At 41.2% G+C, this 27,981-nt stretch overlaps 1 protein-coding gene across 1 annotated transcript in view; it reads right to left on the reverse strand.

Moving 5' to 3' along the window:
• il16 (interleukin 16) overlaps positions 1-24,753 on the reverse strand; it is a 42,720-nt gene extending 17,967 nt beyond the window's left edge. Inside the window, 14 exon segments of the mRNA XM_083998238.1 lie at positions 2,076-2,228; positions 6,195-6,332; positions 7,920-8,155; positions 9,685-9,763; positions 11,065-11,197; positions 12,050-12,167; positions 12,314-12,569; positions 13,619-13,692; positions 13,932-14,046; positions 14,846-14,956; positions 15,288-15,436; positions 17,468-17,573; positions 17,717-17,866; positions 24,719-24,753. Of these exon segments, the coding sequence (XP_083854364.1) occupies positions 2,076-2,228; positions 6,195-6,332; positions 7,920-8,155; positions 9,685-9,763; positions 11,065-11,197; positions 12,050-12,167; positions 12,314-12,569; positions 13,619-13,692; positions 13,932-14,046; positions 14,846-14,956; positions 15,288-15,436; positions 17,468-17,573; positions 17,717-17,866; positions 24,719-24,736 (1,836 nt within the window). The 5' untranslated portion in view covers positions 24,737-24,753.
• Positions 24,754-27,981: the final 3,228 nt, after the last annotated feature.

Consider the following 27,981-nt stretch of genomic DNA (forward strand, 5'->3'; position numbering starts at 1 on the left):
TGCAGTAGAAGACTCTCTGCACTCCTCCTGTTAGCAACACCAGCCCATAGCCCTGCCCAGAGATTTACAACATAAAGGGCGGGATTTACTAAAGGTTTGCGTGTATTAAAACGTGTGCAAACGTGATTGCATGCGCAAACACATGTGGAACCTGATCTACTAACCGGACGCACCGAGGATTGCGTCTCTCAAATGGGCAAAATAGCACGTGCAATCCATTTAGCGTGTTTGCCTTGATGAATATGTAAATATGGGCGTTTCAGCCAGAATGTGCAAAATACTGGGAGGAGTAGATGCAAATCGATTTATTTAGCGCACGCAATGTGATTTACCAAACCAGGAAGAGATTGAGGTGGCTGTTTTTGCGTCTTTATTTACCACGTCTGAAAACCATGTACTAACTGATACAACTTTGCCAAAAACGTATGCGTTTATTGATTTGATACCTGTCAGAGCCCCGTGATCTTACATCTCTGCATTTCCTCACGTCTGGGTAATTCTCTAACAGTTTTTCAGCCGTGTTAAAAATCTTTTACGCGCCGTTACGCACGTCACACGTCTGTCCTGCAGTGCGCTCCTCTCTTTTCCTCTCCTCTCCTCTCCTCTCCTCTCCTCTCCTCTCCAGTACCTGGCTGCTGCCTTCACCCGTCTTTGATCCCTCTGGTCAGTGGTCAGAGCGTTTAGATCCGTGTGTCCCACCTGAGCTCTCTATTAATCCACTGGATCATGGGCGGCGCACACACACACACACACACATATTATAGGTGTGTGATTGTCGCTGCAACTGCTGCCTGTTCGTCACTATATGACGAGTTGGGCCCTGTAGCGATTTGTGTTTATTAATCTAAACAGAGCGTGAGAGAGATGAACACACATGCTGTCATTGTATGCATCGGATCAAATGTCATTCTGTCCCTTCGTCCGTCCAGCTCTCTGTCCACTCTCTCCATGACGGAAACGATTACCACGCGCAAAACCCTCATTTACATATTGTGGTTTGCACGTGTTTTCATTTAGTGGGTTACTCTTAGTAGATCACCTGTTTTGCGTGCACTAACCAAACACGCAATATTTTAGCGGGTGCAAACAATTTAGCGCCCATTATCTGGGACCTTAGTAAATCCGGCCCACAGTGTTGTGAACAGACCCAAAGAAACGGCCTATTTTCGTGGCCTAAAAGAGGTTTTACCTGAAAAAAAATACACAGTTCCATTGTTCGCTATAATATAATTTTTTCCAGCCCCTTAAAGTGCAGGAAAAACGCCGTTTTTATTTGGACCTAATCAACTGCTGATCGGCGGGAACTAAAGTACTTAAGGGCTATTTGTAGATCATACAACCCCACTTTAAAAAAATGCTACTATCCCTTTAATATTAGTTCAAACAAACACTCTCCATCCATCTGATGCTCTGTCAAAATGTAAAACTCTTTGTGGCCCCTGAGCCAAAAAGTTTGTCCACCCCTGTTATCTATAATGTAAAAGCCATTCACAAGAGCAACAAATTGATATAAATACTCTATAAAAGCATCACTCTTTACATTTGACAATAAGTTTACAAATGGAAATATTAACACAATTAAGATCTGACCCCTCAGTTATAAATCTATATAACAGATGGTTCATTAGAGAGCAGCACCAAAAAGCACAAAGAACATTTTTTGGGGAGTGAACAGGTTTACATGAGGTAAAATCATAAAAAGGCAAAAATGAATACAGTACATGCTTCCACCAGCAAAACAGTCAGAGCCACATCACTCCACATACATTCCTTAAGAATAACCTCAGGATCTTTTGCAAGGCCTTGTATATGCTGCTGAAGAACTGCAGGCGGTAGAAAGGGAGGAGCGAGAAGTACAGTAGGATTAGTTCAGAGAGAAACATCATGATCAGTACTAAGAAAGTTCAGGGAGCGACTCAGTCAGCAAGTGAGACAGTCGTCAGATAGGAAGTGAAACAAACTCAGTTCACAGCTTTTGAGGGTGTCGGACACTTTCAACATCCTCCATGTGAGAAGTGAATTCAGACTCTGTTCACAGTGTTGTTGGGCTGTTGTTGTGTTCAGAGTGCAGTTACCTGGCAGCTGGTGTGTGACGACGGCTCCAGTCCTTCATCTCTGACCGGAGATTCTCTACTGGAGCCGCTGGAGTCTCCGTTGTAGCCCTCCTCACTGGTCACATCATGAGGCCAGCAGTACCAACGTGGAGTAGCACGCACCCTGCAGATGGACTATACACACACACACACACACACACAGTAGTCAGTGTTTGACTGAAGTGTCTGTGATCACGTGATGATCTCCAGCCAGAATACAAGGTGCAATGATGGGTCACTGGATGCAAAAATTTGACCCATCATTGCACCTTTTACAAAAAAGCGGAATGGTCATCCTTGTCTGTCAGGAGATCCACTCACTGGTTGACTTTTATTTATAAAGCTCTACTTGGGATGGTCCCATCCTATCTCGGTATTCACCTTGTTAGGAATCATGGACATTATAGGGCAGGCTACGCTCTACTGGCTTTTTTACTCTAACTGTACCCCGTGTTTTCTCAGAACTGGGGAAAAAGGCATTTCGTTTTGCTGCCCCCTCTGCATGGAACTCTCTGCAAGATGAATTACTTAATAATAACCTTGTTAAGATTCTTAAAACTAAGGAACTCGGAAGCATTGGGCTCTGTCACTGTTTTTAAATCAGATGTTGCACCTCCTTTAATCTATCCCTGATAATTTTTTTATTTTTTTATTTATTGAACTATTGTTATTTATCTGTATTACTGCTTGAAATTGTGATTTTGCTGCCTCTTGGCCAGGTCGCTTTTGAAAAAGAGATTCTACATCTCAATAAGCTTTACCTGGTTAAATAAAGGTTAAATAAAAAAAAGAAAAAGAATGACTCCACCATCTTGCTGCTGGAGCAGGAATCACCACAACGGAGGGTTTGAGTATTGTGGTAGTAACAGTATCAGGGTTCCCACTCTTTTCTTAAAATCATTTCCCAGTACTTTTTCACTTGCTACAGTCTGACAGACATGTTATCATGCCATACACTAATACATCCCCCCCGTCCCATTCATGCTTTGGTGAAGTCTTTTTGACAGTTGTTGCTTATTTGTACATTAAACCAGTTTGTTTCTATGTGTATCCCTCTGTCTCATTATCTCTCCCATGAAGTCTGATTTAAAGGTGTTCAGTCAATAGCTCGAACTTATCTATGAAATAATCCCTTACATGCTTAGAAATTAAGACAAATTTATCATAAAACAATGCAAACATGTTGTTTTTGTTTTTAAACCACACCCACTACAGCTCTCTGCTACAGCATTTACAGTGCATGTAAACGTAATGACTCATTACGTTTACATCCAGAGCTTAATCGAGCTATGCTCAAAATTCAATTTTGGAGTCTGATCAGACTTCTGTCCTTGTTCCAGTTTACAAGCAACTGAGAAAATTAAATAACTGACGAAAACGTGTCCTCCTCCTCAACACCAGGTGGCGATACGCGGCGTTTAGCGGGTTAATACGGAACCTTTTCCTGTGGACATATTAGCCAGGCGGCAGACCAGCATTGTGAAACAACAGCCAGATGGATAATCGTGCAGTTTTGTTCATCTCATACGTAATGTGCGCGTTACTTATTGTGCAGATCAGGTGCACGCTATCCCTTGTGGTCCTGGTGATTTCAAGAGGCAGACAAGAACGCTGTAACGCTACAACAGTAGCTTCTGCGACCGGCTTTCTTGGATGTTTTTGTTCCGGGGTCTTACACCAGTGTGGGGGATGTGGAGCATGAGCACATGCGTTGTCCAGTTATACTCTGATTAAGGCGTATACATGCTGGAGAAAGTTGAATTCTATTTGCATTATCTGGGTGTCTTAATTGGAGTTGGAGAACTCCGATATTAGTCGGACTAATGTGTTTACATGCACTCAGTTGTCCAGTTATAGTCGGATTAAGGCAATAATTCGATTTTCTCAAGTGTCATGTAAACATACTGACTATCAACTCAAAGTCTCTAGTTTTCTCACTTGGCACTTCTTGGAAAAGAAATCCTTGGTGAGGTCTGAAAAAGTCAGATAGAGCTCTGGTAGCTGATGTCACCATGTGATTAATAATCTTCCAGGACAACTCAAGCTTTTCCAGGACATTTTACTTTTTTCCCCTCAATTTCCATGTGTTTTCCATGACTGGGAAATTGGTCAACCATTTTCCAGGTTTTCCAGGACATGTGGGAACCCTGATACATGAGATAATGTACTAATGGCTATTGAAAGTGAACATGTTGATGAGCTGTAGCTGGAGTCATCCCCTCACACGACGTCTGTATGAAAGTCACATGTCCGTCAGACTGGCCGTTAAACTCTGAGTGAACTGAGTGAACCATGTGAAGCATCGTGTCAGCCTGTGTTTAGTGTTTAGCTGCTGTGTCATGGAGAATCACAGAAATGACACAGTGTATCTGGACATGAAACGCTCCACTGACTGTGTAGTCGTCCTGCAGTCTGCTGTGAGTGAACAGAGGTTTGTAGATGACGACAGGGCCGAGTGTTGGATGCTAGGTTTTGCCAAGATCAGACTACCTGATTATATTTGTCTTTCATGATGGCCACCATGTCAGATTAGACACTAACAGAGGCAGAAATTAATTCTGGCCATGTCATTGAATCATCAATCATGACCTGGCGCAAGTTCATAGGTCATCAAAAAAACATACCTAACAGACTGTCAGTCATGACTACCGTATTGCTGTGTGTGATGCTAGCGGTCTTTTGCTCAGACATGAAGAAGAACAAGAAAAACGATCATGCAGCTGTTCCTGGGTCTGGTGAAGAGGACAGTATGACTGTCTGTTCTTCAGAGAGAACTTGTACAGTAAGGAATGTGGAAACCTCAAAACCACTATTTTAGATAAAGCGAACTAAAATACAACTGTGTAAACAATGCATCACGGTTCAGGAGTTAGGGAAATGCAAAAAAATCTAACATGCTAGAATTCTCCTCAGGGTTTCATGGAGCGTCCTAGAGACCACTACACGTCTGTTCGTCATTCCCGGCTGGGTCTTTGCCAGCCACGACAAAATGGTCTTAAAATTGGCCTGAATTTATGAAGTCTGATCCTGGAATTAAAGGAAGTATGGTGACAAACTCTCCCTAAGGCCATAAGATTTTTTAAATTGTGGTTAAATTGTGGTATAATCAATGAGTTATGGCTGAAACTGTGATGCTGTGATATCACACCCATGGTGTGATAAAAATTCCTATTTTCTTCTCTCAACATTTTACATCATTAAGCTGCTTTAAAGTTAGAATTTATGAATTATGACTTATTATCATAATTTCAGATTATTTTTCCGCACTGTTTGCCTTAACCCTCTATGGCATGACTTTTTATTTTAGGGGGAAACACAGTTTTTGTTTTATTCTGTGTTGTTTTATTCTGTGTGTTATTTTGTCCCATCTGGGTTAAGTTCCAGTCAGGACGACTCTACCCCAGAGAAACAGTCAAAACAAACTTCAGCCCCACATTTCATTGGTCACAGACTTGTCATGTTACTTTCTAAGTATATTGTGTATATAAAAAGGACACAAAATTTAAAGGGGCAATGTGAGCACGAAAAAAGTGGTTTGTTGCCTGAGGGAAACATTAATAAAGTGTTGCCATGGTGAGGGATGTCATTGGATAAGAATTGCTCATTCTACCTTAAATTGTGTTTGTATTGTATTTATTTTATTTTGATTATAAAAAATTAGGGGACAGTACATATCAATAGACACTTTTATGTAGATATGTAAGATTATAGCATCAGCTAATTTCCATCCTCAATTTCTTTCACTTAGATTTATGGATGGATGGATGGATGGATGGATGGATAAATTGATGGATGGATGGATACATGGATGGATGGATGGATGGATGGATGGATGATTGGATGGATAAATGGATGGATGGATGGATGGATGGATGGATGGATGGATGGATGGATGGATGGATGGATGGATAAATTGATGGATGGATGGATACATGGATGGATGGATGGATGGATGGATGATTGGATGGATAAATGGATGGATGGATGGATGGATGGATGGATGGATGGATGGATGGATGGATGGATGGATGGATGGATGGATGGATAAATGGATGGATGGATGGATGGATAAATGGATGTGTGGATGGAGGGAGGTGGTACCTTGTTACCCCTGAAGGCCAGATCCAGGGCCTGCTGACTGGAGAGGTTGGCAGCAGGAGAGTTGTATGGGATCTTATACTTGTCATCAGGATACACAGGCACAGACAGTCTGTTCTCAGACCAAGTGTCAGTCATAGACTACAAGACAAAGACACATAGATAAATTCTGAATAAAAAAAATAAATAATATCAACAGCCTAGCACAGGGAAAACAATTACAATACACACTGTGGGCCCTAGTTTCTTGGCGCAGCGCAGGTAGCGCAAGGTAGTGCAGCCGGTCTAATGCAAGTTTCGACCAGCGCAGCCTAGCGCAAAGTCAGATTGGAAGATTGGCAGATCGCGCTGCGCTGAGATAGGCGTGGCCGCGCAGCAGGGGGAGGCGTCACAGATTCAGCTTGGTGCAGTGGAAGTTTTGTGCAAAAATGTCCCGCCGAGGTTGCGCTGAAAGCTCGCCACCTCCAACCAGGTCTACTCTCAGCGCAGGGCGAAGCGCAGCAGGTGCAGTGGAAGTTTGGCTGACTGACCTGCAGTGCACACACGTCATCAAGACCTCACAGGCAGATCTCCACAGTTCCAGACACATTTCAATGCAATAAATATCCACAATAACCACTATTTAATGCAACTAACGGAATCAACACGTGGATTTATATCTATATAGATTGTCCCGTCACGTCAGATCAAAGCAGAGATCAAAGGCTGTCGGTGCGTAAAGGAAACTCCACCTGAATTAACACAGCAGGGACGAACTGGCACTGAAAAGCAGCTGTGGATGTCCCAAGCAGGACTGAGGGTGGATGACTGCATGTCGCTGCCGTGTTGAGACTACGCACTGCCGTTGTGATGATCGCTTTATTTATTTATTTACCGCATCACGCAGCCGTATTGAAAAACAAAACACAAATCATCATCTCTCTTAGTCCACCACAACAGCCTCGCTATCAGATAGTCAGTATATAGCCTATACTCAGCATCTCTATCACAGAAAAAAAAGAGAAAAAAAGAGACGGACAGAGAGAGAGAGAGAGAGAGAGAGAGAGAGAGAGAGAGAGAGAGAGAGAGAGCGTCCTTTACGCTGATTTCATCCCGCATGTTTGTTTATGTTGTGATTAGTGTACACCTCTCATCTGTCTTACACAGGGAATAATAAATTGAAATGAATAAATATGAGTTTCTTCATTAGTTTATTAGTTGTTGTTTCTTAGGCTACACTGAGCACCGGTTCTCAGTGTATCAGATCAAACCTGGTTAAGGATGTTAGTAAACTCATTATTCGGTCACTCTGAGCTCGGACCTCCGGGGAAACAGCTGTTTCCTCCGAGGTTCGGCCTCTGGCGTCGCTGTCTCCTCCGTCCATGTCAAAGTATAAAATGACAAACTTGCAGCGCGCATCGCCCGCCGCGCAGTTAAAGGTGAGGAGAGGAGCTCCTTTGATTGGTGAAGATCCGAATCGGCTGTGTTAATCCCACTTCTCCTCCTCCTGTCTCCCTCCCGCCCTCTCTCCTCCCCCTTTGCCGTTTGCGCCGGTGGGAGGGACGAGGGGCGGGCTTGCGCTGGTCTAAGTCGGACTGCGCTGTCCAGCAAACTTGCGAAATGGACCTGGACACGCCTAGTTGGCGTGGCGAAGCTGCGCTGAACTTAGACTTCACCTGGTCTAAGAAACTAGGGCCCTGTATGTTCAGATCTTGTATTGTGAGCCTTGTGTGACCTGTGGTTTCTGACCTTCGGCGTGTCCAGGCTGTGGACGCGGGCCGGGGGGTTGTGGTGTGTGTTGTGGTGTGTGTTGTGGAGGTTGTGCAGGGCCAGGCAGTGGTTGTAGGGGTAGGTGTTGGTGCTGTCGCTGCAGGAGCGCGTCATGGTCTTCTGTGGCCGTCGGACCGTCAGCTGACTGAAGCTCCTCTCCACACAGTGCTCACATCTCTGCTGGCTGTGACTGCACGACTCCAGTCTGCGCAGCCCTGGAACACACAACACACAACACATCTGAGCCCACTGAATAATAACACTATGAAATGATATTACATACTGGTAAAGTATAAGATTATACCGAATGGGCCCCTCCATCATTCTATTGATCTCTGTTGTTCGGTGTGCATTTGTATTTTTGATATATTAATGGACTTTGTACTGTTTACAATCACTGACATATACTGTATATATGGAAGCTGACAAATGCCACTCTCTTTTGTCGCATTATCTTAAAGGCCCCATGCTGTGCACTTTTCTCTGGGTTTATTTACCTGCTGATATCCCTAACAAGATGTATCATTGGTTTTGAGTACCTGTAATCTGCTTAATATCATTTATACTGCCCCTTTCTGTTGCCTCTTTCTGGAGCTCTACCAGGCACAGATCATTTGGCCAATCAGAAGAGAGAATGAGAACCTCTCCTCTGATTGGCTCACTGTTTTTGAGTGACATGTGGTCGGGCCAATCACAGGCAAGCAACTGAAACCTAAGCTGCATTCATAAAAATTGAAAAAAAAAAAAAACTGGTCACGGTGGGCGGAGTTACCTTGTGTGTGACATCACACAAAGGAGGAAGTGCTATCTGCTCGTCTTAAATAGAATGTTCCTACAAATGGGCAGTGTGTGTTTCTCCGTTTATGACCAGTTTGATGCATGGGGCAGTATATACGTGGCCCAGAGACCTCCCCAAGCATGAAAAAATAACCACAATCACATTTTTCATGCCATGGGGCCTTAATAAAGATAATAAAGCTCTGTTATCTTACAGTTAGATAATTATTCTGTAATCTGAACAATTTAAAGCTGCATTGTTTTGAGATAAGGTCAATTTATAACAACAGAACAATCTGTCTCATTATTTCACTATTAACTCAAGATGAAGAAATAATTACTTCATCAGCTTGAGATAAAGAGATAACAAAATTAGAGCTGATAGGCTACATATCTCAGTGATGTAAAAAATATTTCAATCACCAGATAGATAATAGATATGATTCTATGATTTGGACAAAACAAAGCGCTGTTATCTCGAGATAAAAGGATAAAAAAATGAGGCCTCTCATCTTGCTCAGATTTAAGTGCAGCTGATGCCCTGGGATCTCCCAGGATGAGCTGGAAAGCGTTGCCATGGTGAGAGATGTCCCTGTTTAACCTGCTGCCACCCATAAGTAGAAGATAATGGATGGATGGATGATGGCTTTGGGAATATTTATAAAACCCCCCCACTGATTTCACAAATGAAGGTCACCTTACTGTTGTTGTCTTCAGTGGCATTTTAGAAGATAAGTTGCTATGGTTACAACTATGGGGCCATTCTTTAATAAATCTGTTTTATATGTGAGACAAAATCACTGGAGCACAACTTCAGAACTCTTGGCTGCATGAAAGACGACATAAGACACATGAAAACATAAAAAGAGGAAGAACAAGCTCCATGAGAACCAGAGCAGCCATTAACCCTACAAGGAATGTCCCTGTAAAAAAAAAAAAAAACAAATACAGATTTTACCATCAATACTCCACTGGCTCTTATCCTTCCTCAGTTTGCTGTTCTCCACGGCCAGAGTGATGGCATCATTCAGCTGCTGCTCCGACACCTGGAACACAGACAGAGTATGAGCATCTGCTGCTGACGTGTGTGTTTCCACCACTTTGTTATGACCATGTCATCCTTAACCTTCCTCTTGTGTTAGGGTCGCCACCGACCCTTTTTAAGTTTTGAATGCGTAAAAATGCCATATAAATTTGTTTATTGCATCAAGGCTTTTTGACTTTGTCAAGAACCTTTATTTAAAGCAGAAGTAAGCGGAATGTTTGTGTTAATAAGTCTTAAATAGTTCTATCTTCCAACAGCAATCACTTTTATAGAGTGTTTGGTCTGAAACACGGGTCTGTCAGTCACTCTGCTCTGCTGTAGCCGAGGAGAAAACTTTCCTTGTATCCTACAACCTTTATCCAATGAGGAGAGAGAACGGCATAAAGGGGCAGTCCTCTCTGTGTGTGCAGCCAAGGGATGCACATGAATGTGGTGACGTAGGGACGAGGGCGGGGACTGCTAACTCATCGGCTGACAAGAAGTTAGCCAAAACCACCGGATCGCTTACTTCTGCTTTAAACAAAAAAAAAAAAAAAAGTTTTTTCACAAAATTCTAATATGCTCTGGTTAAAATGATGACATTTGTGTTGTAAGGGTTGGTTTTGACCCAGTTACAATGATAAGAACAAGTTAAAACTGAAATCATAAGTGCAAAACCAACCTTTTCATGGATAAGGAGCCTAACAACGTAACCAAGAGATGAGAAACACATGGGATGATAAATAATAGTTTTTAGTGTGTTTTATAGCTGATTTAAGACTCAGGTAAAAACAGACCCCAACACAAGAGATGGTAGCAGAAAGGTGAAAGGTTCAATTGAAGTCAAGGGGTATGAAAAACAAATTAGGGGGTACATGTGCACAGAGTTCATGTGAAACTGCTTCACTCTGTATATTCATCAGGTCTGTTTCATTTCCTGAACCACTGACACTGGAGGAATCCACACTAGGAGGAGCTTAGAGAAGTAGCTGCTAGTTGTGGTGAAGACAACAACTCCCATGATCCCACAGGGTCTGGCCCTCCTTCCTTTGGTATAGTTTTAGTTGAGAGACCTCTAGAGGCTGAAGTTACACACTGTGCATTAAAAGTATTTTCTGCTGTTACATGTCAGACTCAGTTTCAGGGCGGTGGGTACGGCTGAGGACAGGACTGTTGGAACTGAAACCTTTCTCATCTACAACCTCAGATTACCTACACTTGAAACTGATGGTAGTTTCTATATTAAATATAAAGTACAAGTTTCTTTTTTAAGACACATTGCTTGACAATGATTAGAACACATGAGGTGGAGGCTTTGCATACTTTGGGGTCTGGATGGCGGCTGATGATGATGTGAACTGGACCTGGTGTGCACTGGCTCAGGACCGTGTAGACATCATTCAGCGCCATGTTGTAAACCACTGTGTCGTTGATCTCCATTATCTCATCTCCACACCTGGAGAGGAAAGAAAAAAACTGTGAGAGGAGAAAAAAGAAACAAAAGACTTAACACATACATTGCTCTCTCATTTCAGAAGAAGTTAATAGTGTATATGGAAAACGTGTTAAATCTAAATGTAAATGACTAAATGTGCAAATCTAAATTGGAAAGTTGAATTTTGCTCAAAATTCCGATTTAGATTTAACATTTGAATGTTGATTTTACATCAGCTAAATGTGAAGAAAGCAAGCTAAATAGTCAAACTATATCAACTGTACCATTGTCCTTACATTTTTAGATCTGGCACCCCATAATTCTCTGGCCAAATTATATATTATATGTATAATAGAAATGGTAATGATGATGATTTATATTATGTATATATAAATCATCATCATTACACATTTAACTTTTTCACTCAATTTTACTCAATGATTCAATAACTGAAAAAACAACATTTGGATTAATTATTTTCGAAAATATTTTGTTAAAGAGAACAATTATTTAGAGAAGATATCTGTTTGTGTTGATTTCTTTTATACAAGAGCATATTTCTGTACAGATAAATAAGAAAATAAAATACAATTATTTATATTATAAAACCCACAATTAAATGATAATTAATTATGAAGAAACAAATGAACAGATCAGTTCCAGTTGTGGAAAAAAAAAGAAAAAAACTGAAATACTTTATCACTGTGATTATTACTGAACTGTTTTTGTATTGAAAAGAGAGAATAAAAGTAGCAAAAAAACAAAACAAAAAAAGTCAAATCAGGTGTCAGCGGATGGAAATTAGCAAATGATGATCATCTGGTGCAAAGTGACTCTTGTGAGATCAGCTATCTTCTGCACATGGTTCCTTACCGGAGTCTACCATCCATATGTGCTACAGATCCAGGAGAGAGGGTGTGGATGTAGATCCCAGGACATCCGTCACCAGACGGCACACAGCATAGTCCAATCCCCAGACCAACACCAACCTCTGGAAATGATGCATACGAATGAAGGACAACCCACCATCATTAGAGGACTGCTGTTTTTACTCCCTCAAAACATCTTAAGGGTTCACTGAAAGTGGAAAAACCTTTTATCATGAAGAACAGATTGAGGAAATATGAGCGTGCCAACCTTTCTGCAGGACGATCTCCATCATGATGCGGTCTCTGGGTTTGGCGGGCTGCCCGTGCCCGGGGATGCTCAGTGTGTTGCTGCAGCTGCTGGTCAGGTAGCTGCTGTCCCCCATGTCGCCGCTGATCCTGGCCATTCCTGTGGTGGAGCTGAGGGAGCGCGAGCGGCACAGCTGGGCCACCTGGGCCTGACCACACAGGGCCTCCACACGCAGGCTGGTCCTCACCACCAGAGTCAGGAGGCCCTTTTTGATTTGCTGCACAAAGACATCATCATTCATATTACAAATCAATTCTACATGAATTTACAATACATGAGGAACTGTGGTCTAACTTATGTCGAAACAGCTTATTTGCCACTAGAAATGCCAGATTTAAACTGGTCAACTACAATTTTATTCATCAACTTTACCACACCCCTCAAATATTACACTGGTATAGTCCTACAATTTCAAATATCTGTTTCAGATGTGGTATTGCTGAGGGTACCATGCTACATTGCATAGGGTAATGTACTAAAGTTACTACATTTTGGTATTATATATGGAACACACTGACTAAAATCATGGATATACAGTACCCATTCCATTAGATCCAGAACTCTGTTTCCAGAAAATGTATCGCGTTAACCTGGAAGTCAGAATCCTTCCTCTATATCAAAATTGATATCAGAAATGATGACCTACTGTATGTCATAGAAAACAGATATGACACATTTTAAAAGATCTGGCAACCTTTTATTGGATATAAAGAAATATTACCACAACAGCTGTGGACTCTGTAAGCCTTGAACTGGTTCAACTGTAAATCGATATTAGCATCCAGGTACAATGTTTAAGATGTCTTAGTTACACGTGTCACAATGTTGTTGTTTTTTTATTCTATTTTTTAATTTATTTATTTCCCGTTATAATTCTTTTATTATTATTATTTATCTGTTTGTCTTTATTACTTACTACTTTGCCTGTTTAGTTACTGTTGTTATTCTCTTACCTCAGTCCTTTGTTAACTGTGTAATTAAGTGGGAGTTGTACTGTTCTTGCATAATTGAAGAGTTTGACTTGGGTAAATATTAAAAACTACAAGTACAATGCAAAAGATAGAACAAAGTTTTGTCGCCACAAGAATAATTACCAACTTGTATTTATTAGTTTACATATACGTTATACTTATTTGTATAATGTATTGGTGGTGCCATCTTTTGACTGCATGACAGACTCTTCCCCTCCTTGTCTATTTTCACATTGCTCAATGAACATCATCAGTGGGACATGGTCCTGAATACACAAATCATTTATTGACTCACTTTGAACCTGTGCAGGGCTTCATCATGAGTCAGACCAGGTAGAGACTCTCCATTCAGCTCCAGGATCTCATCACCTGCACACACACACACACACACAGATCAGATGCCTGAATGTACAGTTACACTGAAATATTTTAAAACACCATAAAGCGTTGCATAATCATGTGACTACATGGCAGATTAAAGATAAAAGAGTGGTACTGTAGCTAAACTGTCACAGTAATTAGTAAGTATTAGTATGCAGCAGCTTTATGGAAATGGTCTGTCACTAATAAGGTTAAAGCACTGGTTAAGTGTTTCTGTTGGTGCTCACCCTCCTGTAGTCTTCCATCAGCAGCAGCCGCCCCGCCGGGGAAAATGGTCTTCACATAGATCCCCATGGGTCCATACATGCTGTCCCTCCCACCCACAATACTGAAGCCCAGACCCTGACAACAGCAACACAGACAATCACATTAACACTGACACAATAATGACTAAAGGAACATTCTGACACTGACATTTAGACAGAGGACAACTAAGACTCGATATCCACATGTAAATATGATGAGCTGGGAAATATTTCAAATTTAAAACCTTCCATGCATTGTGGGAAATATTGGGAATGTATGGAATTAACTGGAAAGTTTGTGTAAGTTAAACAAACTGTATCATATACAAACATAAATATAAACATGTTGTTTTGTCATAAGCAGACATCCATGCAAAAAAGAAAAAGAATAAGAAAACATATTGCCCCCCCTCCCGACCACAAAAAAAGAAGAAAAAAAAACAGTCCTATTCAAAATGATAAAAAAACAAGTGTGCTTCCTTGCATTAAATCTGGTTGTTTTTATGCTACAATGCATTTCCCCCAACTATTATAAAAAAAACAACGTTTCGGTCCTAAGGACCTTTTTCAAGCAGAGAAAAAAATCTCTCCAGAGAACCGAAACGTTTCTTTTATAATAAAGTTTTTTGCAAGTGATTGGACAGTGTGCGGGAGACCGTTTTTTCCTTGTTGACTCCAATCCCATGCTCCAATGCACCTGTTTTTTTTAAAAATATTTTAGGTGTGCATCAGCCTCTACACCAAGTTTCCAACTTTGAAAATTCTTGGAATTTTGCAACCCTTGAGTTAAAGTCTAAAAATGCTCTTTAAAACCACATACAAGTATATTGTTGGTAGCATAGTTGGGGGGGGGGCTGAAGTGCATCAGTGAGGCTGCAGCAGTGTGTGATTCCCACCTTGCCTTGGCCCTTCATCAGCACAATGTTACAGATGATGAAGGCTGGAACGCTGCTGAAGGAGTGCAGCAGCTGGGCGGAGCTCAGAGAACGGGAGGGGCGGTGCACAGGCTGGAGAGGAGCAGCACCAGACACACACATCACACACACAAGACTAACCAGTGTCTGGTAAGATTTTGCAGATTTAGTTTTCCTTTAACAAAACACTATCCTGGCAGATCATGTGCTTCCACCCTGGATAACTTTAGACTTTGAAACCACAACCATTCCTGTAAGATGTGAGATCTCTACCTCATAGTCACAATTATTCACAATCTTTATAATCATCAATCACAATCTCTAACTTTTCCACATTAACATGTCTAAAAACAAGAACTCTGTGATTTGAATCATCAGATGTGGTTGAATCTGATCTGTTCAGACTGTCAGATCAATCAAATACCTGAGCGGTGGTGTGAGGAAATTCCAGCTGCTGGGACAGAGACTTCCTGTTTCCATATAAACCACCGTTCCCATGGGGATGTCTGGTGTACAGCTCTGGGGTCTTCATGATGATGCTCTCCAAATCCCCAATCCAGTACGGCTGAACACCTATTTATAGACCATTATGAAGAGGAACATGAGATTATGAGGGAGAAACAAGTGTAGTTAGCTTCTGTGATACTTCATGTGATGTACATAGTGACCAGTAAATAGACAGCTACAAGATGTATTGTAATGTGATACCCTGAGCTACATGTAGGAGAACTGGTCATTTGATGAAGGTGAAGGTTCACCTGATCACACACCATATGATGTCATGATGCAAGATGCCTGTTATCATTATGTTATGTTATATTAGGTCTGCCTAGATTTTGTCCAGATTACTGCCCTGTTTGTTGCCTTATCAATCATTACACTTTTAAAGGTTATAAACAAGAATTTCAATGTAAAATATTTTTTTATTTTCTTATCTTTATTAAAAAGCCCTAGAAAGACTGTTGGAAGTGCCCAATGCAGTGATTGTTGGGTCAATTCCCGACTATGCCTCACTTTCTTGTCTCTCTCTACTATCCTGTTAATTGGGGCGACGGTGGCTCAGGAGGTACAGTGGGTCGTCCAATAACCAGAGGGTTGGGTTTGAATCCCGCTCCATCTCAATCACTGTCGTAGTGTCCATGGGCAAGACACCTGACCCACCTTGCCTCGTGTGAGTGTGTACTGTATGAATGTTTGGTGGTGGTCGGAGGGGCTTGGCCACATCGGCAGCTGTGGCTACAGGTATGTGGTATGAATGAATAATGATTTCTGTAACAAGCTTTGGGTATACGGGAGACCAGGGATGGTTGTAACAGCATCACTTCGACCAATAAGGGATAACATAAGAGTTATGTGATCAATATCCTCCCTGGCCCTGCATGTGAATTTGCATGGCTGTGTGAAGAAGTGTGTAGGGTTTACAGCATTCTTTTTAGGTAAGAAACTAATATTTTGGACCAAGCCTAAATTTTGACTAACATCAATGCCATTGAAGTTTGAATTAGGTAACTTGTATAAGATGAAAGAGCAGGTTCTTAGGTAAAATGTGAGTCATGTCATTGATGTTCATTTCAAACCACCATGCTGGTACAGCTGGTCAAACAGTGGCTGACAGGGGTGGGGATGGTCGTAACACCTTTTACCTTTGTTGTTTTATTAAGTGTCACTATCTTTCCTGGAATTTTACCTGGACTATGAGCAGCTTCTGACCTCCTGCTGAAGGTTTCCATTCATACATGTTCACCATTCATTATTGGTATATCATTATGTTCTTTAAGACAGCTCTTCTAATGTTAGGATCCACACCACTGACATTGTTCTTCATTTATCCATCAGTGATGAGTTCTTTTTGTTCATACTGAACCATAGGAAGATGCTTTAGTGTTGGAACATACACAATAAATTTACATAGATGCATATTTTTTTGGTTGGGTCTTTAATTTTTAATCTCACTGTTAAAATTTAACCAAGGTTGTGTTACAACCTAGTGAGGGAAAAATACTCAGGACAGCAACATTTGGGAGCCCTACCATGAACACTCTACAAGTTATGGGAGCTCAGACAAAAGGTGTTACAACCATCCCTGGTCTCCCCTATCATGAAAAAGCACTATATAAATCCAAGCTATATTTATTATTTATTAAAGAAAAACAAAAAAACGTGACGGCACTGGACTATCAGAACCTCCATTAAGGTTTGAAAGTCTTTACTGGTTCCATCAGAGTGGTTTTTATGGAGCGGTCTGAGCAGGACTCAGTCTGACCAAAGGAGCCAACACTCATGGCTCTAGCAGACAACATTGTTAACACTAACCTGCTGTTACCAGTATTATGAATTCACTCTGGAAACGTCGCTCCGGACTGTTAGCTAGGTTTTCCACAATAAGCAGCGTGGCGTCTCTTTGCAAAAAGAGATAATTTTGCTCCCTAAACATATTAGAAGCATTTTCCACTCTGTCTCCTGCTGTCTGTCGTTGCTACAGACTCCTCCTGTCTGTGCTCTTCTCTATCCACACTTGACCAATGTAAAGCATCTGAATGTAAAATCTAGTATAAAGTATAGTAGGTAGATTGAGCTGTTGGGTGGAAACGGTTTCATACGTACTGGTTGAATTGGACCGTGTCCTGTTACTGGCTGTTTGTCCAGGTGGGTTCTGCTCAGTCTTCTCTGTTTCCCAGCACTTCTCCTCATTCACCTCTGGGATGGGTAACTACACACACACACACACACACACACACACACACACACATTTACAGCCCCCAGCAGAAAACTGTAGTGTGATTATAGAAAAAAAATATTATCCTAGCTGTAAATGTAGCAGTGTGTGCCGTGTTTGGCAAAAGAAGAGTTTACCTTGAGGTGGTTGTTGTTGGCTATAAGCTCCTCATCTGTGTATCCAGGCAGTGACGTTGGATCAGATGGGAAAATGAGAAGCGGGTGCTGTGGGCTCTTGGTCACACCGTGTGGATGTGAATGGAGAGAATCCTCACACGTGGAAACGTCCTAAAAAACACACATCACGGCGGCCAAGAGAAACGTCTCAGTTGTGGGCTCAACGTGTGACACACAAGCTCAAGGTAGAGTTCACCTCAGCCTTATTACTTGTCTCTGAAGTAAATGTGTTAGAGTGTTAGTAGATAAGACATGTTGAGAGCTTTACACAATGCATTAAAGGGATAGTTCACCCAAAATTGAAATTGCACTCATTATCTACTCACCCTCATGTGGACTAAGGGCTGGGAGAAGTTTCAGAGTCCTCCGTGGCTTCTCTGAGTTACAGGGGGTCTCGGCGTAGCAGTGCATGTCCATATAACTGTTGCAAATGGATACCAACTGTCTTCGTAACAAAAAGACACACCAAAAAACATCCAAATACCTCCATGCTGCTCGTATGTAATGTCCATCTTGTATTGAAGCCCCGAAATGCGAAATTGTCCCGAAAAAAATTAAATAAGTCTATATTTCAGGCTTGTTCGTAGCGGAAGCTTCTTGAAGCTCCTCTTCCCGGTTCGTCAAATTTGGATGAACCAGGGTCCGCTAGGGAGCTTCCGCTACAAAACAAGCTTGAAACATAGACTTATTTAATTTTTTCGGGACAATTTCGCATTTCAGGGCTTCAATACAAGACGGACATTACATACGAGCAGCATGGAGGTATTTGGATGTTTTTTGGTGTGTCTTTTTGTTACGAAGACAGTTGGTATCCATTTGCAACCGTTATATGGACATGCACTGCTACGCCGAGACCCCCTGTAACTCAGAGAAGCCACGGAAATTTCAATTTTGGGTGAACTATCCCTTTAAAACATCATAGTATAGTCACACTTTTTTTTTTGTACACTTGGTCCCAAATGAGGGTAGACGGCAGTGTTTTTCAACCTTGGGGTCAGGACCCCACGTGGGGTCGCCTGAAATGTCAAGTAATTGATAAAAGAAATTACTGATGAAAATATTCTTTTAACTAATCCTTTATCTTTTTAAAATTATGATTAAAAACACCACACACAATCTTAAACAACTGTATGCTATGCTTTCACTTATAAATCGAGTTCAAATAAAATGCAGCATATAAAATATCTGAGCTGACGCACGACTGATGGCGCGATCACATGGGTCTCCAGAAATTTGTGATGTCAAAATGAGGTCACAAGTCTCATAAAGGTTGGGAACCACTGGTATACGGGGAGGGTAACAGTACAGGGTTATGTTAACCTGAATTGATATGTTTGTATATGTTTGTATGCAAGCTTATGTCTAAATATCTAAAATAAAGTTATGAAAAAAAAAAAAAAACACACACACACACTATAAAACAGAATTATGTGGAGTTTTGTTCCTGCTCCACTGTGACTCTCTGTCTGTGATATCAGTCTGTGCCCTGCAGTAACCCCAGCTCTCCCTTCTCCAGTCATCTGACTCCTCCACTCCTGTAGGTCTCCTGCTTCACAATGTGCCTGTTAGCTTTCTAGAATATACTGATCCACAGCACTGCAGGTTATTTATTTCTTTTACTTGGCCTTTACCCTTTTCCTGCTCTCTTTTTGCTGTCATCCTTCAGCGAGGAACCTTGGTGTTATTTTAGACAGTGACTTTATATCCTCTATCATCAAAATTAGCTTCTTCCAGCTAAGGCTGTTGGCAAAAGCAAAGGCAAATCTCCCAAGAAACTTTTTTGAGAGAGTAATTCATCACATTTTAGACTATTGTAATTCTTTGTGTGTTGGCCTCGACCAGACAGCGCTGAGCCGCACTGACTGGAAAGAAAAGGCCTGAGCACATTGGTCCTGTCCTTGCATCTTTACACTGGCTGCCTGTTCATTTTAGGATTCACTTTAAAGTTTTTTTAATTGTTTAAAAATGTGCAAATGGTTTGGCTCCACCTTACTTATCAGAGCTTGTACAGCTTTTTTACTTTTACTCTTTTATTCTACATTTGTTTTAAATTGAGTTCTTATTATTCCTTGTATTGTTTTTATTTATTATAGTGTCTATTATTAACTATATTGTATTTTTACAACTGTACAGCACTTTGGTCGACTGAGGTTGTTTTAAATATGCTTTATAAATAAACTGTGACTTGACTTGACCTGCCTGCCTCTTTTGGACCACTGCCCTCACCCCTCCCCTAAACCAGTGGTTCTCAACTGGTGGGTCGGGACCCAAAAGTGGGTCGCGGACCCGTTCTGGATGGGTCGCGGACAGCTGGTCAAAAAAGTAAATAATATTTAATGCACATCTGATGTTGGACATGTTTTTTATTTCTAAAAATAACTTATTTTGAAAGGCATATGAAACACGTGAACACATGCAGTTGTAATGGTCCTCCTCAGTTTCTTATTATTTGCTCCATTTGCTCTGAATGCAAAGATATCAGTTTCTTATTAATGTGGCCTGAATGCAGTGAATCTTGTTTTGTTTTGTGGGTCTTTATTTTGTGCAATTTGATATTTATTCACTTTTGTGATATGCTCTGAATGCAGAGATGCATTAGAAGTCAAATATATCATTTTGTTGGTCTCCATTTTGTGCAGTTTGATATTTTTTTATTCACTTTCGTACATGCAGTTGTCATGGTCCTTCTCAGTTTCATTCTGAAATGCACTTTGCTCAATAAAGAGCAAAATTAGTTTTTAAAGGCTTTAAAAAAATTCTTGGTTTGAATTCTATAAAAGTGGGTCGCGACTTAATGACCATGGGAAAATGTGGGTCCCAGAATGAGACTAGTTGAGAACCCCTGCCCTAAACCCCTACCTGAACTGACCACTTGAGAAAATCAGTTCATCCTTCAGCCCAAGTAAAATGTGGTAAAATTCCTCCTTCAAAAACCTCCAGCTCTGGCCGGCAAGTGGAATGGAAGCATAAAAAAACTGGGAAATCTCACTTTTTCACAATATCCCCTCAAAGCTCCATGTATCTAAGGAAACATTGACTGCATATCCTTTGTATTGTTGTGAAATAGTCTTTGGAGCCACGTGAAAGGGGGCGGTTCATCTTTGAAGGGAGACAGTATGAAAAAAAAAAATCATATAGAGACGGCGCTGAAAAGAGAATCAGCTGAGCTCCGGTCGTCACATGTCAGACATTCTTTCATTCCTTCATTCTGCCGTTCAGGTTTCCATTGCCTCTTTAAATAACGGCCCACAAGGCCTTGGCAGGATGATGAGGTGTTACACAGCGAACACAACGCTGGGCCACAGCAGCACACATGGCTGCTCGGGGGGAAATGAAAACACACGGGGCTGGTTTCACCTCTAACACCTCAGCTATGAAATGACATGCATGCATATATACAGCATGTACCGCTCACTTTAGACATGTGACCAAAGCTTTAACTCAATCTGTTTCCATTTTGAAGATTTTTCTAATGAAGGAAATTACATAAGATTTCTGTGACTTTCCATGACCAGCTGCACAGATCCCCAAACTGCTCTTTGTTCCAGCTTTGTCAATGATGTCAGTCCCAAATTCCTCATGTGTCCCTGTCTGGAATATATCTTTTCTTGACTCTGTGTTTTTCCTGAAATTCTGGGAGCGCTGTGAAGCTGACAGATTATATAAATGTTATTCAGCTGTCTCTCACATTCCTCTTTTTTGTTGATCAAATTCTAACTCTTTTTTTTTTTTTTTTTTTTTTACCACCTCTGATGGACTGTATAGAGAGCCTTGTGTCTGAGTGTGTGGGAGAGTGTGTGTGTGTGTTTGTGTGAGTGTGTGGGCAGACTGGGAATCTGACTGTAGCATGAGAAAATGCCATGCCCACACAGACACAGTGAGTGTGGAGAGGGGAATGATCTTCACTCCACTGTCACTGTCTGTCCCGGGACGCTCCGTCCACACAGTCAGGATTTATCTGATCATCTAGGAAGCAACTAGGAAGCAACAGCTGAGATACTGAAACTGATTCATGTTTTTTCTGTAATGAAGATATTTTCAAGTAATCTTCCTATTACTCTAAAGAAATACCTGGACCCTTGATCATAAAGCAGAGTTCTCAGACCAGCTCTTCCTGAGGAAAAGTAAAAACTCCAGAGCTAACCCTTAACAAAAAGTAGTTTGTTACTACAAGTATACTCATTTTATACTAAAACTGAGGCAGTATACTTGGAAGTATACCTTTGTAAACTTAAAATGACCTATAAAGTATACTTTTATAAACTAAAATGTGGACTAAAAGTATATATAGATGAGTGCACTTGTTGTATACTTAAGCATATCACGACAGGCCGTGGTCATTATACCACGGGGCGTTGTTCGGCCCGACGCAAAGCGGAGGGATGACAACCCCCTTAGAGTGATATATTGCTTTTATAAAATGGTTACCAATAATGACAATATGAAAGAGGGATATGCAATCAATTTCATGTAGTTTTATTCAACCCGAAATACATTATCCAATAAAATAGCCTCACTGTGGAAAAAATAGTCCCAGCTCTCCAGATGTTAGAAGTTATCTCTGCATCTTGTCTTTTCCTCCACTTTTTTTTCAGATCTAAGTCACTGCTCAGTCCCCTCTACCATTGTTAACCCTCCCCGGAGGTGAAAGTTCACCTTAAACATGTGAATTTAACTACTTTAGTCCATTTTTTAACATCATAAAAACATCAACTGTCTTTTGCTACGGACTGCAATAGTCCGTTGTCATGGATACATGACAACAACTTCCATTCATACCAGTCAGAGCGATAGATATATAACATGTTATATCTATCGCTCTGATACCAGTCATACGTGCCTGACGCGGCGTGATAGCCTATGCTGTGATAAGGCTTTAGCCGTGGTATACTCATTATACCATGGTTGATTGATTGATTAATTGATTAGGCTAATTGATAATTGATTGAGCATCTATGCTGGCGTCAGTACACGTGCAACATCCTGCAGTAATACTCGAACACTGAGAAAGAGTTCAAAAACCAATTCAAATGAAATAATAAAGGACTGGGCACCAAGATGCAGCTGTAGCATCTGTTTGAGAATGTTAGAGGTTCAGAACATTGAATGAATTTGATTCAATGAGAAAAACTACAACTGCACAGGCAGCATTGAACACAACCTGTCATCTTGTGATGGTGCACACATCATGTTCCCTTTCTGACACTGATAACATCTGCTGAAACCATGAAGCTGCTCTGTTTCTCTGTCGCTGCTGAACAACTAGAGGAAAGGGTCTGGTCTGTCCTGTGGTGCTGAGTGTTTGGTGAATAGATGGGATGGAGCTACAGGTGGCTGAGAGTTTCTACCTAGATCACAGAGTTAGGAGCTGTTTCAGCTTCATGACGCTTTGTGAACACATGTAGGCCCTGGTCAGCAGCGATTGTTAAGGGGAGACACCCCAGGTGAATAGGGTAAAGATTTTAAATAACACATATCACCATAAAACTTCCCAAGTTTATCACTTACATTAAGACAAATATTTTTTGTATTACAAGTTTTGTCAAATGTTATGTTTAAATATGTAAATGAGGCAATATCTAATGATATGCGCTAATTTGCATACATTTCCAGACCCGAAATCTGAAAAATGGATAAAGCCTCTTTGAAAATTCTTGTTTCATTTTGTTGACATATTAGAGTCAACAAGGGGATTTTGGATATCTCTTTTTATTACTTTGTTAATGAGAAAATACTGTCACAAGCCCTAAAAAATCCAATTTCGCCATGTTTTTAGGAATAAAATGTTGTATAAATGAGGCTGTGAATGATATATCAACAATCCCCTCTGTAAAAACCTTCAGAATATAGACAGGAATAAAACTGGAAGGTTTGGTGTCTGTAAGTGCTGCTGAAGTTGAGATTTCGGGTTCAGAGTCTGAGGAAAAACTCATTTTGAGAAAACAGCCTTTAAATACTTGTACTGTAAAATTCCATAGATTGTTAAAGCAGAAGTGAGTGATATATTTGTGTTAATATAAGTCTTAAATAGTTATATCTTCCGACAGCAATCACTTACATAGAGTGTTTGGACTGAAACACGGGTCTCTCAGTCCCTCTGCTCTGCTCTGAGCCGAAGAGAAAACATTTATCGTATCCTACAGTTTTTATCCAATGAGGAGAGAGAACGGCATGCAGGGCTGTGTGTGCAGCCAAGGAACGCCGTGAATGTGGCGACGTAGGGACGAGTGACTGTTATGGTGCGTTCAAGGAAACTCGTATTTTTCCGACCGTGAAGTGGTACCAGTTCGATCTGGTACGAGTTCACCGGTCGGAAGTTACGAGTGGCCGTTATAGTGACTTTCACCGGTAAAACAGGTCGGAAAAACACGAGTGGGTTGCCTGAAACGCTACAAAGTCGTAAGTTGTGACTTGAAGCTGTAATTTACGATTTCAAAAGCCTGCCTGGAACGCAGCATTAGCGAAAACGACCGGACCACTCACTTCTGCTTTAATGTAAATCATACGTTTACGATTGGTTGCGGATACGGAGGAAATGACAATTTTTGAAGCCTACAACATTGTTCAGGAGAGAAAGAGCTTTACAATGATACCTGACATGACATGGGTCAGACAACAGGCACAGTATGTCACAGTAGCATGCTAACTTTTGGCGAATTTAGGAGAAATCGACTGACGATAGAGACAAAATGAAGTAAAATAACCACCTTAATGTGGATTTTCTACCATTTCGTTTGACTTTTAAGAAAGAATACATGTTAAGGAAGAAAAATAGCCAAAAATCTCAAATTGGATCAGTGCATGAAAAAACTGTGTTTTTGCCTGGGGTGTCTCGCCTTAACTATTGATCTTAGTGAAAACATCAACAGTGCAGAAATGCTGTGTTTTAGTATTTTTTAGAAAGTGTTCATAAATAGAGGGAGAAAAATGCAACAGCACATTCCATGCCTTATCAGCCATTACCTCACTATAGGCTTTCATATGAACATTCCTCACTCCCTCCCCCTCCATCCATGCGTTGCCATTTAGACACTGTCCGTTAAAGGGTGCCAGCTTGTCTGGGCTGGGGAAGCTGCAGCTTCTGAAAAGAAAACACAAAGAAAGAGCTCAAAAACAACAAGTTACAAAAGTCCTCAAGCACAAAAGAGCACGTGTCAGTCAAATAAGCAGCCGAATGACATCCAAAACATTATTATTAGATGTGGTGTAGACTGGTGTGCTGTTTAACCCATCTCACATACAGCACTCACTGGGGGGCTTTGCACTGAGTTAGAAGGTTAAATGAAGCCATTTGAGTTTTTCTTTTATCATAGAAATATGGAGCTATGTGTTGACAAAAGGTCACTATGTTTGTATGTACATGATGATGAACATCAATACACAGCCATCAGTAACAGCAGAGTGATGGGTGATGCACTGAAGTTAAAGGGACAACGAGGAGTTTCTCCATCGGCAGAACGAAAAATTCCACGACAATAAAAAAGTCTCATATTAATGTGGATGAATCTCCGCTACCCACACTTGTTAATGGGCCCATTTTCGATAAATATATTGTTTCGTCTCTATCATTGTTTTGTTATTATTTGTGGTGGCGGAAATGCTGGGCGAGCCGACCAGCGTTTCCTTACTTTCGGTTTTGTGGCGAGTCATGAGAATAACGCCGCCGAATCTCCGTTTATGGTCGGAACTACGACGGTATGTGATCGTCTTCAAACCTCTGACTTTACAGTAATTCTTGATAAATGAAAACATGAGTCTGTCTTGCGCCGGTCAAAGAATTTCACGGTGGCTCATAAATGCAGTGTGAAAACACTTCGCTTTTCCTCCTTGTCCCTTTACTGTAAGAGAAGAAAAGAAACATGGATGTAAAGAAAGAAATAAAAACAATGCATCCAGACTGACTGTCTGTCTGTCTGTCTGTCTGACTGACACATTTATTACACTTTACATTAGATCAGTATGTGCTACCCTGAAAAAAGAAACCTCCATGTGGAAGCAAGTCAAGTCCATACGACTGCGTTACACTGTAGCAAGTTTCATTAATTCAATAGAATATGAGGTCTTTCAGTATTAAAGTTCAGTCCTGACACTGTTTTCTATTTGTTCTATTTTTTTTAATCTATTGTCTCTTACAGTTATAAAGACACAACCAAGGAACCCTATGTCAGACATATAGTTACATGGTAAATGGAGTGCACTTATATAGCACTTTTATAGTCTAAGAGAGCACTCAAAGTGCTTTACAATAACTCATTACATTCACCCATAATACACCACACCCATACACACTCCTATACACTGATGCAACAGCAACAGGGGGTTCAGTATCTGGCCCAGCATGTAGACTGGAGGGCCCTGGGAAGGACTATGCATCATACACAAATTTGTGTAGAGAGGAACTACCGCAGTCAGCTGAATGATACAGCGTTGCTCAATGTGTTTGTGAAGGAACATGAGCCTTCCAGTTATATCAATTGATATCTGTCATATACAGTGTTTAATCAAATCCAAAAGCACCACGAGCTGTTTCCTGGTGCCATCGACCTCTCACCATCTTCCAAATCAAAAGGAAAATACTGAGTGATTGAAGTAATATGAGTCACACTATATGAAGATTTGGACTCTTTCCAGGATTCATTGTAGACAAATCCTTTACCTGCTCCGGGTTGTCTGTCTCTGCCATACAGACTGGTTCCAGTATAATTCGCTATTTATCCAGAGTGTTTTGAAATATGAACCATTTGTGTGAAATTCTGTCATAATTACTTTGTGAGGTGCTTGAGCTTGAACTTTCACCACTAAAATCTAAAAGTTTCTCCATGAGTCCCTGACCCAGGTAAAGGTCTTTTTTTTTTTTTTTTAACCAACGTTGAAGAAATCCAGAGGTGTTACACTCACAGAACCAAAAACCCAGCTTTGTGTGTCTGTGAGGCCAGTTTGACTACATTATTTTCTATGTGTTTGCAGCAGCATCGACGTTACGAAACCACAATGCATTTCCACCTGATGTAAACATGTAATCTGTATATCAGGTGGAAATGCATTGTGCTTACCACCCTGTTTATAAAATTAATTGTTATACACTCTCATTTAAGCCAGAAGAGAATTTTAGTATGTGCACATTCCTGAGAAATAAAGCACTTAAAGGGATAGTAGCATTTTTTTAAAGTGGGGTTGTATGATCTACAAATAGCCCATAAGTACTTTAATTGCAGTAGAAGACTCTCTGCACTCCTCCCGTTAGCAACGCCAGCCCATAGCCCTGCCCAGAGATTTACAACATACAGTGTTGTGAACTGACCCAAAGAAACGGCCTATTTTTGTGGCCTTAACTCTTTCGCGACCACATTAATTCCTCAGCACATCCGCTCAGGACCACATGTTTTTGGCTATTTGTTTACCTTTTATCTCACGTCGAACCGAACTCTGTACATCACCTAGAAACAATCGGTCTTCACGTGGTTGAAGAGTGACTTTACAACGTGCTCCACGAAAAAACGGCGAGTTTTTCCGCCGTTTCGTTCGTGAGTACGAAGGAGAAGAAGAGAGCTGGGTTTCTCCAAAAACGGAGCTCCCGCTCTAGTTTCAGAGAAAAACGCACTTTTGTGTCAAGTGGCAATCTGCTCATTTTACCGGTACTCTGCAGTGTGGCGTCTCCCAAATCATTTCTACGGCTAAATAAATATATTTGTAGGTAAATCTGGGGGGTGTGGCAGCTTGGAGAGCAGCGGTGCAGCGGTGTGGGTCTCTGGCCGCAGCGCAGCAGCTCCGGGACACTGCTGTGTGACTGGCCGGCGATGAGTGCTCTGGGGCGGGGGCGGCCGGTCACAGCCCCCGCTGCAGAGCGCCCACTCTGCTGCACAGCGCCGTGAAAACAGCCGTGATAATGGGCTTTCAAAACCAAGTCTCCAAAGCAGAAACGTTTGTAACAGCACCGGAAAAACTCGCCACATTTGTCGTCGGTCGCTTTTGTCAAAAGAGGGTTTGGAAAGTCGCCAGATTCAGCGAGAAAGTCGCAACACTGTAGCCGACAGCCGCACAGCAGCTGCACGCTGTCCCCAGAGCAGCGTTCAAGGAGAACGATTACTCAAACAAAACCAAGATCACACAGTTTATAAAAAACATTATGTTTTGATTTTAGTTTAAAACAGTTTTACATATCAGAGGACTACCATATTCACACACAGGGTACCTCAGAGTGTCTATTATCGTAATCTGTAAGAAAA

Source organism: Trachurus trachurus (assembly GCF_905171665.1).
Source record: "Trachurus trachurus genome assembly, chromosome: 3".
NCBI lineage: Eukaryota > Metazoa > Chordata > Actinopteri > Carangiformes > Carangidae > Trachurus > Trachurus trachurus.